This window comes from Arachis hypogaea, chromosome 15 (genome assembly GCF_003086295.3).
Source record: "Arachis hypogaea cultivar Tifrunner chromosome 15, arahy.Tifrunner.gnm2.J5K5, whole genome shotgun sequence".
Taxonomy (NCBI): domain Eukaryota; kingdom Viridiplantae; phylum Streptophyta; class Magnoliopsida; order Fabales; family Fabaceae; genus Arachis; species Arachis hypogaea.
In genome coordinates, this window is record NC_092050.1 from 26,673,369 (window position 1) to 26,688,504 (window position 15,136).

General features: G+C 41.5%; 1 protein-coding gene across 1 annotated transcript; it reads right to left on the bottom strand.

Annotated features, from left to right (window-relative positions):
* Window positions 1-2,840: 2,840 nt before the first annotated feature.
* On the bottom strand, window positions 2,841-3,395 carry LOC112748157 (uncharacterized mitochondrial protein AtMg00860-like). Its single transcript, XM_025796358.1, has one exon. The coding sequence runs from the start codon at window positions 3,393-3,395 to the stop codon at window positions 2,841-2,843; it is 555 nt and encodes a 184-aa protein (XP_025652143.1).
* Window positions 3,396-15,136: the final 11,741 nt, after the last annotated feature.

Below are 15,136 nucleotides of genomic sequence, written 5' to 3' on the forward strand. Positions count from 1 at the left end.
TAATGATCAACAACATACATCATCAATTCAATAATTATCAACAACCAATTCAATCATATCCTAAGGTCCACTAGCCTAAGTTTCACGAAACATTATATATTACATAAAGAAAATTAAAACTATACATTGGCCGATTCTCAATCCGTATAAAACACCAAAATTTGTTTCCAACAAGCTTCCACAAAGTTTCCAAGTTTAACAAGCCACCAACCACAATCCAAAAGCTCCAATAATCACAAATTCCAAGCTATACACAATTATTAAACCACAATGAGCAACTAGGGTTCACAAATACACTAAACTACAAGGGTTAAGAGGAAGCTTACCCCATAGTCAATGGAGATGAAACCCAACAATTCTCCACTATTCGTTGGTACCTAAACAACCAAATCACAAAAATCTACTCAAAATCCAAACTTAAATTTCAAAATTTTGTTAGGGCTAAAGAATGGAGTGTGAAATTCGAATTCTTACCAGCAAGCAATACCTAGCTAGAACTGACAGGGTCGGAGAGAGCTTCGTGTAGCTGCAAATGGGACGCGAATTGGAGCTCGTAGCTCAAGTTGAAGAGAATAGTGAATAATTTTCTCTTCTCCCCTTTCACTCTTAATATCAGCTGCTAGGTTATGTGTTTGTGGAGTTATGAGCTGATTGGGTCCATTTTTAGGGTATTTATGTGTTGGACTTAAGGTCCAACTTGGGCCCGGTCCAACCCGTTAGTATTTTTTGGTTTGTTTGGCCCAACTTTAGGATAAAACTTTTAGAATTAGTCCCTGGTTTTTAATTATAAATATTTTCCTAAGTTTTTCTACAGTTTTATTACTCTCACACAGTATCGGACAGACTTAAGCTGGTACTGGCAGCTACATTACCAGTACGCATTTTTAAGCAATTTTCTGTAGAAAATTATATTTTTCCACTCGAAAAATTCAATAAATCCAAATCTCACCTTTAAATTTTCAAATTAACATTCTAAATTTTTGAACCTACTCTGGGTAATTAATTTATTATTTTATATTAATTAATCGGCTAATAATTTTCGATGCTTACATTCTCCCCACCAAATTAGAAATTTTGCCCTCAAAATTTAGGAATTACCTGAGAATAATTCGGGATAATCCTTCTGCATCTCTGACTCCAATTTCCAAGTGTGCTCCTCCATTCCAGCTCTCTTCCAAGCTACCTTTACCAACAGAACTTATTTTTCGCACAGTTTCTTCACACTCGTATCTTCAATCCACACTGGTGTGACTTGAAAAGTCCGATTCTCCTTTAACTCAACCGACTCAGGCTCTAACACATGAGCTACATCTGATGTGTACTTCCGAAGTTGTGACATATAGAATACATCATGCAGGTTAGACAAACGCGACAACAAAACCACTTAATAAGCCACCAGCCTGACTCATTTCAAAATCTCAAAGGTCCAATGTACCTCAGGTTTAACTTCTTCGTCTTGATTGCTTTTTCGATCCCAGTTGTTGGAGTAACCTTTAAGAATACATGCTCATCTACTTCAAATCCTAACAGTTTTCTCCTCTAATCCGCATAACTCTTCTGTCAGCTTTGCATAGTTAGGATTCTAGCTCGAATTTGCTAGATCTTTTTAGTAGTCTCTGCTACTAAATCGGTCCCAACACACTCGTTTCACCGACTTCATACCAACACAGTGAAGACTAACACTTCCGACCATACAACGCCTCATACGGAGCCATTCCAATGCTCGCATGAAAGCTATTATTGTACGCAAACTCCACTAATGGCATGTAACGGTCCCAATTTCCTAGTTGATCCAACACACACCACATTAGCATATCCTCTAACGTCTAAAAAGTCCTTTCCGACTATCCATCAGTCTGTGGATGATACGTCGTACTAAGACATATCCTGGTATCAAAAGCTCTTTGAAAAGCTCCCCAAAACCTTGATGTAAATTGGGGATCTCGGTCCGACACTATCGTCTTTGGCGCACCGTGCAACCTTACAAGCTCCTTGATGTACAATCTTGCCAATTCCTCTAATGAATAGTTCACTTGGATAGGCAGAAAGTGAGCAGACTTGGTTAAGCAATCCATGATCACCTAAGCTGCATCAAATCTTGACCTAGTCCTCCGCAAACCAGTTACAAAGTCTATAGCAACTCCTTCCCACTCCCACTAAGGAATCTCAAGAGGCTGTAGCATTCCCGACGGTCTCTGGTGCTCTATTTTCACCTTCTGACACGACAGACACTTAGACGCAAGTGTAGCTACATTGCCTTTCATCCCAGGCCACCAAAACATTCTCTTCAAATCATGGTACATCTTCGTACTTCCTAGGTGAATAGAAAATCTGTTGTTATGAGCTTCCACAAAAACTCTTGCCTCAAACTCCTAACATCCGGTACACAAATCCTCCCCTTATACCTCCATAATCCTTCAGCGTCTTTAGTGAATTCTCCTTGTCTCTCCTTACAAATCAATTGAAACATCTTTTGAAGTTCTTGTTCGTCTTGTTGGGCCTTCTGAATTTCTGTCTTGAAGATACTCGAAATATGCAATTGATTCACATAAGCTCTTCCGTTAACTCCCCCAGTTTCCAACTTAAGCTCCACAAACTTATCCACCAACTCCTCTTCTTTAATCCTCATCCAAGCTACAATTAAGACTTTCTGCTTAAGACATCCGCTACAACGTTAGCCTTTTCGGGGTAATAACTTAACTCAAAGTTTTAATCCTTCAGTAGCTCCATCCACCTCCTCTGATGCATGTTGAGCTCTTTCTAATCAAAGATATACTTGAGACTCTTGTGATAAGAAAAGACTCTAAACCTCACTCCATATAAGTAGTGCCTCTAAATCTTCAAAGCAAACACAACCGCGCCAATTCCAAATCATGAGTTGGGTAATTCACCTCATGTGGTCTTAGTTGGCGCAAAGCATAAGCTACCACATTCCGGTGTTGCATTAAGACACAACCCAAGCCTTTCAACAAGGCGTCGCAGTAAACGTCAAATGGTTTGTGTTGTTTAGGTAGAATTAAAACTGGTACTGAAGTTAACTTCTCTTTCAAAGTTTGAAAACTTTTATCGCATTCGGACGTCCACACAAATAGTGTCTCTTTCCTAGTCAACTTAGTCATCGACAATGCGATTTGCGAAAACCCATGGATGAACCTTCTGTAATACTTGGCTAATCCCAAGAAGCTCCTAACCTCAGTCACTGATGTCGCTCTTTTCCATTCCATCACTGCTTCAACCTTTGAAGGATCCACTGCTATTCCTTCTTTTCTCACCACATGTCCTAAGAACTTTACGTCTTCTTTCCATAATTTACACTTCAACAACTTTACATACAAATTCCACTCCTTCAGGATTTGCAACACAATCCTCAGATGCTCCTCATGCTCCTTTGCCATCTTTGAATAAACCAAAGTGTCATCTATGAACACCACTATAAACTTGTCCAAAAAGGGACGAAATACTCTGTTCATGTAATCTATGAACACAGAGGCGCATTCTCAATCCAAAGGACATCACTACATATTCATAGTGACCATAACATGTTTTAAATGCAGTTTTCAAAATATCATCTTCCTTCACCCTAATCTGATAGTAACCGGATCTTAAATCAATCTTTGAGAACACTCCAGCTCCTTGCAACTGATCCATTAAGTCATTGATTCTTGGCAATGAGTACTGTTCTTCACTGTCACTTTATTTAACTGTCGGTAGTCAACCTAGAGTCGCATTCTTCCATCTTTCTTTTTCACCAATAAAACTGGTGCTCCCTACGGAGATACACTTAGTCGAATGAACCTCTTGTTTAGAAGCTCTTCCAACTGAGTTTTAAGTTCAGCCAGCTCTATCGGAGCCATTCTATATGGCATAATCGACACTGGTCCAGTTCCCGACACCAAGTTTATCACAAATTCGATCTCTACTCTTTGAGGTGGGAATTCAGGAATGCCTTCTGGAAATACTTTGGAAAATTTTCTAACCACAGAAATTTGATCCAACCTCTACTCATCACCTAACGCATTTGCAGCTAAGAGTATATAACCTCGAAACTCTTCCCCAATACAGTTCACTATTACAGAGTTCAGGTAATAACCCTCAGCTACAATTACTCCTTGTAACACCCTAACTATCAAAATGTCACGCTTCCGGCTGCGCCACTCTGAAAGCTCGGGTTACGACGACTTTTAAAATATTTAGTACTAAAATATAAGCCTGTTTAAAACTTTAAATCGTATAACCGCTCCAAAAATACTTTTCGATGAGTAATATACATCGATACATATAATACCACTTACAAAACTCACAAAGAAACATATTAATAGTTTTACAAGCATTAGCTAATACAATTCCTATCCCATTTATAGAATGTATAAAGATAGAGGCGAGGGAACAAAAATACTAAAACAAAAAAGAAATATCGTCTAACAGAAAAGAAATAAGCTCTTCCAAACTTCGTCGTCCGTAACCTAAAAAAGAAAAGACCTGAAGGGGAGTGAGAACATCATCCTCGAAAGGGTTCTCACTATAGGGTTGCAGAATTACTATAATAGGATACGCGAGATAAGATCGTTACAGTAATTAATAACCGCCTTATGCATCTTTTCAAAAGCAAAGGGTTACCATAAAAGAAAAATCTGAAATCTTTTCTGAAAGAGGAACTGTTCATTTCTTAAAATTCAAAAGCCTTTCAAAAGATTTATCTATGCTGAACCAGATTAGTTTTTCATACTTTTCTAAACCATAAACATCAACCAAACATGGCCTTCGGCACACCTCATGATCAACCACAGCCCTAGACCCAAGCAGTCCAAATAACAACCAATCACCACGGTCCAACAGAATCTCTGTCACAAACACAAGTAGAAAGGTTCAAGCGTAAACAAACAACTACTTCAAGTATAACAATTAGCACTTAACTACAATTAATCACAAAGTCAAACCAAGTACAATATGCACACTCAAACAATGTCACATAGATGCATATGATGAATGCCTGTCCTAGTGGCTGATGAGTCTCATCTGTCAGTTATAAAGCCAACCCGACAAGTCCTGGTAGCTAACCATTAGACTGTCCCTCTTTCGTGCATCCTCAACTTGAGTTATTCACAGTCATAATCATAATTCACATCCAACACCCTCACTAGTGTATATTCACGGGGGTGAGCTCATCCGGGACTTTCACAGTGTCCGGCCACACTAATAACATAGGGTCAGCAGAGTATCGAGTCTCAACCTGGAGCACGTGGTGGCTAGCCACTGCTTCTAGAGATGTCAAGGGGCAGGGCGGAGGTGCAGAATGCCTCCCTGCTCCCCATCCTCAGATTTGCTCCTTATCCCCGTCCTCATTTCCTGCTATGGGAGAATATTGCTCCCCATCCCCATTTCCCGCGGGGACCCCATTCCTCATCTACATAATAATTCTAACTAATTATTAATTTTCATATGAATAGAGCTGCAAGTATCTATCTTAAACAAAAACTGCAAGATTTTATACAAAAAGTCTAAATGACACTATGGTAACTTCTTTCGAAATGACACAATGGGGGGCGCAACGACGAGCCAAAGGACAAAGCAGTGGACGAGGTAGGAGACGCGGCAACAGAGAAGAGAATGGATACGATGGTAGAATTACGAAAAGGAACGCCGCAAATAGAAATTACGATGCGGTAAGGGTGATGGCATAGTGAGGTGTGACGATGCGGTGAGAAGGGTGGCGAAGGGGTGGCTTCAGAGAGGTTGGATGGAGTATCGACAACGTTAGGGATCTTTGAATTGAAGAATGTTATGCAAATAAAGATTAGGAGTTTTGCGTTTCTATATATATATATGTGTGTGTGTGAGAAATGACTAAAAAATATATATGAGAAATAAATTATTAAGGATAATTCAGGGAATTCATAAATTTTGGGGAATAGCGGGGACGGGGCGGGAATCCCCGCTCGGGTCCCCGCGCCTGCTTCGGGGGAATTTTGTCCCCCATCCCCATCCCCGCAGAGAAAATTCCCCACAATCGGATCCCCATTTGGGGCAGTCCTCGTAGGATCCCCGCGTCTCGGAGAATTTTGCCATCCCTAGCTGTTTCTACCCAGGAAAACTCGTATCTCAGATAATTAGAAGTGCAACAATCACTTTATCAATTCAATAACCATTCATATTCATGCTCAGCCATCCGGCTCATAACATATTCCACAACCAGCCATAATTCATTATCATATATAGCCATCCTAGCTCATAACATATTTCACAAATAGCCATGATTCATTATTATATATAGCCATTCCGGCTCATAACATATTCCACAAACAGTCATAATTTATTATCATATACAGCCATTTCAGCTCATAACATAATAGCACTTCCACCATCCAACATCATAAAACCCATAAAATCATCATTCAATCCATAAATCACTTTTCTCAAAGCACTTTTCTTTGAAAATCAAATTCAATTCATCTCAGTCTTAACTTTAAAATCCGCATTCTCAAATCACTTCTAGCTTATAAGCCATTGACGATTGGATTTTTGACGGTTTAGAATTTCACAAATGAAATCTCGTTGAAGTATAGTCTCTAAACCAACAATAATCCTTTCGTGCAAAAATTTGTTTGTCACAAGTACAAACCCCTAAAATCTATAAACTGAAGTATTGGACCTCGGGTCGTTTTCCCTAGGACTTGCAATAAAGTGTCTTGTTATTGGTTATGGAGTATGTTTGGGGTTTTGAGATTTTAGACAAGAAATATAAATGGCAAAGAAAATAAACTAACAACTAAAAAAAGGCTCTCGGCTAGATATGAGAACTAGAAGTCCCATCCTAGTTATCTTCCTCAATTGTGATCTCAAATTATTCATTGCTACCACTTAGTTAACCACTATAGTGGAGGAAAGTCAAGTGGATGAATCAATTTGATTTCTCAAGTCCTAATCAACTCCTAAAGGAATGACTAGCTTTAGAGGCATTCAAATCAATTAGCAACTTCTAATTATCAATCAACAAAGGAATTAGATAACTCAAGAGTCACTAATTACTCTACCTAGGCCAAGAGGAACAAAACCTACTCTAAAATCCAATCAAGCATTTCATCAAACACTTGGAAGGCACAAAAGAAAAGTATAGTCAATCACAACAAGAATGAATTCTAACTACAATTGAATGTAAAGAATTAACAACAACAATCAAGGAAATCACAATTATCATGAATTACCTCAAATTGCATTATTGAAAGAAAACCAAGGAACAACAATATATCCAAAACAAAATGAAGAATTACAATTATTAAAGCATACATCTAGAAAGAGGAAGAGGAGAAGATTAAGAATTGGTGAATGAAAAGTGAATCAAAGCATGAGTTAAACCTAGATCTAAGAAGAGAGATTAACCTAAACCTAATCCTAATCCTAGAGAGAAGAGAGAGCTTCTCTATCTAGAAACTAACTACTAAGCTAATTGGTAACTAACATCTAAGTATGAAAAGTCCTAAGTGATAGTCATGCCTTCTCCTTAATCCTTCATCCTTTTATTCCTTTCCCTTAGCAATTTGGCGCCAAAATGGGTTCAGAAAACCTCTCAAATCGCCAGGCACATGTTGCATTAATGAGGTCATGTGCCATCATCGGCGCGTGCGCGCATGGTACGCGTGCGCGTCCCTGGTCGATTCTGCAATGTGCGCGCGAGCGCCTTGTGCGCATGCGCGTGCATGGCTGACTTTGCTTCTTTGACTTTTTATGCTTCTCTCCACTTGTATGCTTCCTTCCTTGCCTCCTTTGATCCATGCCTAGCCTATTTCAACCTGAGGTTACTAGCAAACACATCAAGGCATCTTATGGGATCAAACAGAAACTAGAATTCACCAAAATAAGGCTTAAAAAGCATGTTTTTACACTTAAGCACAATCATGGAAGAGATAACAAAACCATGCTAATTCTTGGGCTAAATGTGGCAAAAGGTTATCAACATGTTCTAAATTCAATGCAAAACAAACCGTCAAATTGGGGTTTGTCAACCTCCCCACACTTAAGCCTTAGCATGTCCTCATGCTAAAATAAGATTGGAACTAAGGGGTATGGCATTTATTGAATGCAATTAAACTATATGAGTCCTATCTAAATGCAACTATCTAAAGAAATTGGAAATGCTTAGTTCAAACAAATCAATTCCCAAGAGAGCATGTGTAAGCACAAGAGCTAGGCACATAGGAACTAAGTCCAAACCACAATTGTATTGAATTGTTAAAAGGAGTTCAAACTTGCGAGAATATAGATAATATAGGTGAATGCATGTAATTGAACTTTTGAACCCTCACCGGATGTGTATCCGCTCTATTCACTCAAGTGTTTAAGGGTTAATTCACTCAATTCTCTTCTAACCATGTTTTCCAAAATTTGATTTTCTTCTAACAATCAACACTTATTCAATGCGTGCATACATTCATAATGAGGTCTTTCATTTAGGTTGTAATGGGGTTAGGGTCAAGGTAGGATCATTTATGGTCAAGTGGACTAGGATTTGAATCTTTGATTAGCATAGACTTTCCCACCTAACCTAATTAATGACCTATACAAATGCGAGCTAGTCTAACTACCCATTTTTCACTTTTTCTTACATACTCATGCATTTTCTTTTCATTTCTCAATACTTATGCATTGATTCTTAGTGAGCTTCACTTGGGGCATTTTGTCCCCTTTATTGCTTTTCTCTCTTCTTTTTTTTCTTTCGTTTTATTTTTTTCTTTTCATCATCATTTTTTTTCCTTTATATATATATATTTTTTTCTCTTTTTTTTTCTTTCTTTTCAAACTAAATACAAGAACATCAATGCATAAGGTCTCTACATTTGATTAATACATGAATATGTGCCCAATTCCTAAACATAAAAGTGTATTGCCCCTTTTTATCCCATCCAATGTTCCCAAGCCTCACCAACTTTGAATAATAAAACACTCTCACTAGCCTAAATCAAGGATCCAAACAAGGACTTTTCATTGGTTTTCCGCCTTGGGCTTGTAATGAGCTAAAATAAGAATGAGTTGGTTAAGCATAGGCTCAAAATTGGCTAACAATGGAGAGTAAAAGGTTGGCTATTTGGGTAAGTGGCAAATGAAATAATGGCCTCAATCATATAAATGCACAAACACAAGAATTAAACAGATATATAGAATCAAGCAAATTAAGGATCACAATCATGGAGAGAACAATTTCACACAAGAATAGGAAATAAATGGTTATAAAATGTAACCACATCAATAGGCTCAAGTCTCACAAGCTTGTGTTCTCAATTCAATACATGCTTCACAAGGTATGAAATTCAAGCAAGTTTCAAAAAATTTTCTTTCAATCAATTGGGTTAATGCCCTATATTTAAACTTCTTGAAAAAAACCTCAATGTTTGACTAAGCATTGTTGTGATTGAAAAATTCAAAAATTTTCCTTAGTTTACCCTTTTCTTTTTCGCCCAAAACCAATTTTTTATGCAAAAGGGGTGACTAAGTTTCACTTAAAACATGATTTCTAATCACAACCACAACTAAAAGGGGAATATACAAAAGGAGATATGCAAAAATGTATAAAGAAAAATCCAACTAAAATATGGAATCTATCATCCAAAATATCTACAAAATATCCAAAAGTATCAAAATATCTAAAATCCAAAATAAGCAATAAAAGTATCCAAAGCAAACTAGAAATGCAAATGCATCAAAATATATACAAGGATGTGCAAAATGAGATAACTAGGCCGAAAAAGAGTTCACCGGTTCCCAAATAATGCTACCAGTGCCCTCCCCACACTTAAAATTAAGCATCGTCCTCGATGCTAAACCGGAGGATCAGTGGGAGGTACAACGATAGGCTCTGGCTCTGACTGTGGCTGTGGGACCGGCTGAGTCTCCTGTGTCTGAGGTGGTGCCTCCATGTGTGCTGGCTCCGTAGTGTCAGGGGCATCCTGCTGAGCTGGTGCCTCCGCGTCCTCCTCCTGATGATCCTGCTCATCGGAGGCCGGAGAATCGGGAAGCGGAGGTAGCTCAGCGCCCAGAGAGATAAGGGCCTGGTCCATCCGATCCAAACGGCGTCGGACATGGTGTCGCTCTCGCTCTAAGAACCGGAAGAGACGCTGGACCAGGAGATATGTAGGCTCAGGTGCTGCTGGAGGGTCTGTAGATGGTGGAGGAGCTGCGGCTGTAGAAGATGATGGGCCAGCTGCAGGGGCTGGTGGTGAAGGTGTCCCTATGGCAGCCCTAGCCCGAGAGCGGCGGCTAGCAGGTGGCTTCTCGTGCACCCAAACACCCCAGGGGATAGTAATCTCCCTGTCATCGGCATCAGCTGGTGGTGGTCGCACATCATCATCAGACCACGGGACATCAGCCAGGGCTGCCATACTCGTGACCAGTGTAGGAAACGGAAGTAGGCCACGAATATGCGCCCGCCACATGCACTGTCGGATAAGTCTAGGGAAGGAGACATCCTTCCCTTCCATAACACACCCGATCAGCAGAAGCATCTCCATGGGGACCTCAGAAAAGTGGGTGGTAGGCAGGACGTAATGGGCGAAGATCATCTGCCAAGTCTTGGCCTCCCTAGTCAAATGAGTGAACAACATCCCCTTTGGCTTGGTGTTGCCCGCATCCATAACCCAAGAAGCCTCCGGTATCCCAATCACGCGCCGAAGTGCCTCATAGTCAAAAGTCATGGTATGGATGGCTATCTCAGCCTGATGATGGGCACACTGGTCATGTGGAATGTGCCGGCAATGTAGTGCCTCCCCAATGGCGGCCTCGGTGAGCAGAATCTCTCTACCCCTCACCTGAACTGAATCCAAGGTCGGACGGAAGAAGTTGCAGTAGAATTCCTTCACCCAAGATATATTAATGTCACCCAAATCCCGGTCAACAAAGTCAATTCCTAACTCAAGGATCCGACCATTAATGCGCCGTCTCACATCGTTAGGTAGGAGCAACTTCTTCTCAATATTTAGCTTCGTGGTTCGATATCTAGAGAACCGAAGCTCACAGTAGAGATTGGGGAATTTGCCAGGATTGGTAGAAGGTAACTGCTGATTCTCTTTATCCTCGTCCTGCAATGGATTCCTAGCATAGTTCTTGTAGATGGAAGGAATGGAGGGGGTAGAGTGTTTTCTCTTCTTGGAGGCGGTGGCTATGGCTTTGCCTTTATCCGACATCCTGAAAAAATGTGATAGAATATATAAAACATTTAGCATGTAACAAAGAAGACATGTTCAGGATATCATTATCAAAGAGCAATCATGATGTTGCACTGAATATGCAAAAGTGAACAAGTAAGCATAAGTGACTGAACCAAAACCGTAATCCTCATTAAAGGTAACACCCATATGCAAAAGGCACTAATATCATCATATTCATGAAAGAATTGTTAAAGAGGGTTAAAAGTGAGTGTAAGTAAAATGGTGAAAGAAATTAGTGAGTTAGAAAAATGGATTAGTGATATGATGATATATAGGCTCAATTGAACGAGAAATTTCAGTTCATGTTCACGATGATTGTGCCAATCCGGGAAGGCAAGAAGGACACGGAAATTTGCCCAAAACTGAAATAAAGATAAAAAAGAAACTAATTTTCTTGAAAATCGGGCAGCATTCCGGCTTAAAATTGGACGTTCCCGGATAGCAGAATAGCACAAACAGTAAGAAAGCAGCATCAATTAAGCACAGCAGCAATGGTATAGCATTCAGGCAACAAGAAGTGCATAAAAGCAGTCCAAAATCAGCACACAACATTCAAACAGACAAACAGCAAGTAAGCACATACGGAGCACTTATCAGGCCTAGAATCCTCTATCCAGTCCTAGCTACCTAACCGCAAGTATTTCTAACTAATCCTAACATACAACATTCCAATGCTAACTAACATGCAATTCTAGGAATTAACATAAATGAACAAATAAAAAGGGAAAATAGAAACAGAGATAGCAGAAATGGAGCAGGAACCTGGGAGCAGAAGGGGACTAAGAATGGAAAGGGAATTCGGGAGCAGGGGGCCACAGAAGCACAAATTGCGCCGCTGTCAACGGTGGCGGTGATGACAGAGGGGTGGCGGCAATTATGGCAGGGGGGTTGCGCGGTGGTTCGGCTGAAGGGATGAGAAACTGAGGGGAGGGGGAGGGGTGATGGTGAGAGGGGAGAAGGAAAGGAGGATGTGCAGGGGGGCAGAGAGGGGGAAGCGCGCCGCCGGCAGTGAAGACGGGGCGGCGGCGGAGGGATTGGTCACGGCGTGGTTGAGAGGAGTGAGAGGGAGAGAGAGAGAATGGGTAGTGGTGAGAAGGGAAGAGGGGTTGAGGGTGAGGGAGGGCGAGTCACCGGCGGTGAAGATGGCGCGGCGGTGGAGGCGGTGCTGCTGCTGCGATGACAGATGGAGAAGAAGATGGAGGTTGGGAGGGATGGGTTGCGCGACTGCGCAGTGTGCCTCGCGAGCTAGGGTTATCCCGATTTTTGAATTGGCGCGTGCGCGCACCTTGCGCGTCCGCGCCCATTGATAAAATGTGGTCCCTACGCGTGCGCGTACAACGTGCTTAAGCGGGGATGAGCAAAAGGAGGGAAGGACGCGTGCGCGTACCGTGCGCGCACGCGTGCATGGAGTTGGGCCAGGGGCTTAGAGTTGGCCCAACTCAGGCCTAACTCTCTGGAGAATGGCCTGGAAGTCACGCCACTAGATTTGCGCGCACGCGGCAAGTACGCGTCCGCGTGCATTGAGGGGAATGGAGATCTACGCGTGAGCGTACAGTGCGCGCACGCGTACATGAGATTGGGCCTTAGGCTTAGAATGGGCTTGAGGCACGCCCAACTCTCTGGTCCATAGCCTAGTTTGGTGGCACCGCGCAACGACGCGCGCGCGGCAAGTGCGCGTCCGCGTACGTCGACGAATTTGTGAAATGGCGCGCTGGCGCGATGCGTGCGCTCGCGCAGATGGGGTTGGGCCTGGGGCCTAGAGCTAGCCCAGAAATGGCTTAACTCTCTGGAATTTGGCCCAAGCATTTGCAGCAGCAAATCGGCGCGGACGCGGCAGATGCGCGTGCGCGCGAACTTCCAGGATCTAATAGTTGGCGCGCCCGCACGTAGTGCACGTCTGCGCCCCTCCTTTTTTTTTTTTTTTGCTGGGGCTCTCCTTAGTGTTCACAACTCTTATTCACTCAACCATCATAGAATTCACAAAAATGCAATTTTTGATATTATTCATCTACTACTAAACACAACATGCATGTGACTAAGCTAACAATTAAATTGTACAAACAAATTTGTATGAAACATCTACCTACAATGGTAACTCAAATCACTTATTAGGCAAATTTAAAGGGGAATGGAAAGAGTTTACCATGGTGGGGTGTCTCCCACCTAGCACTTTTAGTTTAAGTCCTTAAGTTGGACATTTTGAGATACTTATTGTCATGGTGGCTTATGTTTGTACTCATCCTTGAATCTCCAAGGATCCTTGCTTCTCAATTGGTTGACAGAATTTCCAACCATTTCCACCAAGCTTGGGTGAGGTTCTACCCAATATATGAGTCCCCACAGTTGGTCTTCATTCAGCGAGCCGGGGTCCCATATCTTATCTTCGCACCCGTCTTCAATTTGATTCTCATACTTTTTCCTTCCGGGTGGTAGGCATATGGAATTCTCTTTAATATACCAGGCCTTCCTTGGAGACCCATGCAAAGTGGTATTCTTCCAATCATCGTTCCTATGCCTTGAAACCTTGACCTTAATGAGCCTAATTCCTAACTTGCAACCACTACACAACTCATTCTTGCTTTTAATTCCACAAAGAGCTCTAAGTTGTCCATCCGTTTCAATCAAACCATATTCAAGCGAGAAGGTAAAGCTTATGGATAAGAATTTTACCCACTTGAATGTTGTGTTGGATGGTGACTCGGGAAGGGAGGCCTCCCCACACTTAGATAATGCAAGGTCTACTTCCTTGTGCTCTTCTTTAGTTGTTTCCACCTCTTTGCGAGCTTCCTTGATTTCAACCTTTCCCTTTTTATCATATGACTTGGTGTTGTCTTCAAGAACTTTGATTTCTTGCCTAATGGGAGGTGGTTCAATTTTGGATAGGAATTCATTGATGAATAAATCCATTTCTTGGTCAACCTCTTCATATTCTTCAATTTCGATATACACCATGTCAACGTTTTCCTCTTGGTAGCTCTCTTTCTCATTGCTCACCAAGGGTATGGGAGGTTGTGCACACTCTTTTATACTTTCAACTCCATGTCCAATGGGAGAGGATTCCATTGTAGAGAGAAATGCATCCATGATTGAATCCATCTCTTGATAAGCCTCTTCCAAGTCTCCAACGATGATATGCCTTGGGGGTTGCGCACCTTCTTCAACTTCAATATCAAGCTCCTTGGAAGAGTGCCCCATGAGGCTACATTCCCTTGGACTTTCAACATCTCCTAAATCTTCAACCACTTCTCCCCTTTCTTCAATGATTATAGTTTCCTCTAGTTGCTCCAATACAAAATTTGACTCCTCTTTCTTCACCGAATTTTCCAATTTCACCTTCATACTTTGCTCTTCTTTTGACTTTTCACATGTGGTCACGGAAGTACCTTGAGTATTCAAGCATTGATGGGCTAAAGTGTGCACCACCTTGGTCAAATTGGTCACAAACTCAAGTGTATCCCGCTTCATGGCTTCTTGTCCTTGGAGTAACAAAGTGAGATGATCGTCTATTGGGGCTTGGGGTGAATAGGAAGGTTCATTATTTTGGAGAGAGGGTTCATGGTAGGAAGGTGGTTCTTCTTGGTAAAGGTATGGAGATGATGAGTATTGAGGTGGTTCTTGGGAGTAATCTTGATATGGTTGTGGTGATTCTAGATGTTCTTGCTCATAATGGCCATAAAAATATGGTATGGATGATTGGTTATATGATGGATATGGGTCATGGGGTGGTGCTTGGTGATGAAAGGCTTGTGAGAATGGTTGAGGTTCATGTTGAGGATGAGATTCATAGGCATATGATGGTGGTTGTTGAGTGTCACAAAAAGAATCATCATAGCCGCTAAGTTGGCATGCATTAGGATGGAAATTATACCTATAAGTATCCGGAGGTTGTTGCCAATAGGAGTGATCAATTCCTTGAGGCTCTTCCCATCTTTGTTGGTTCC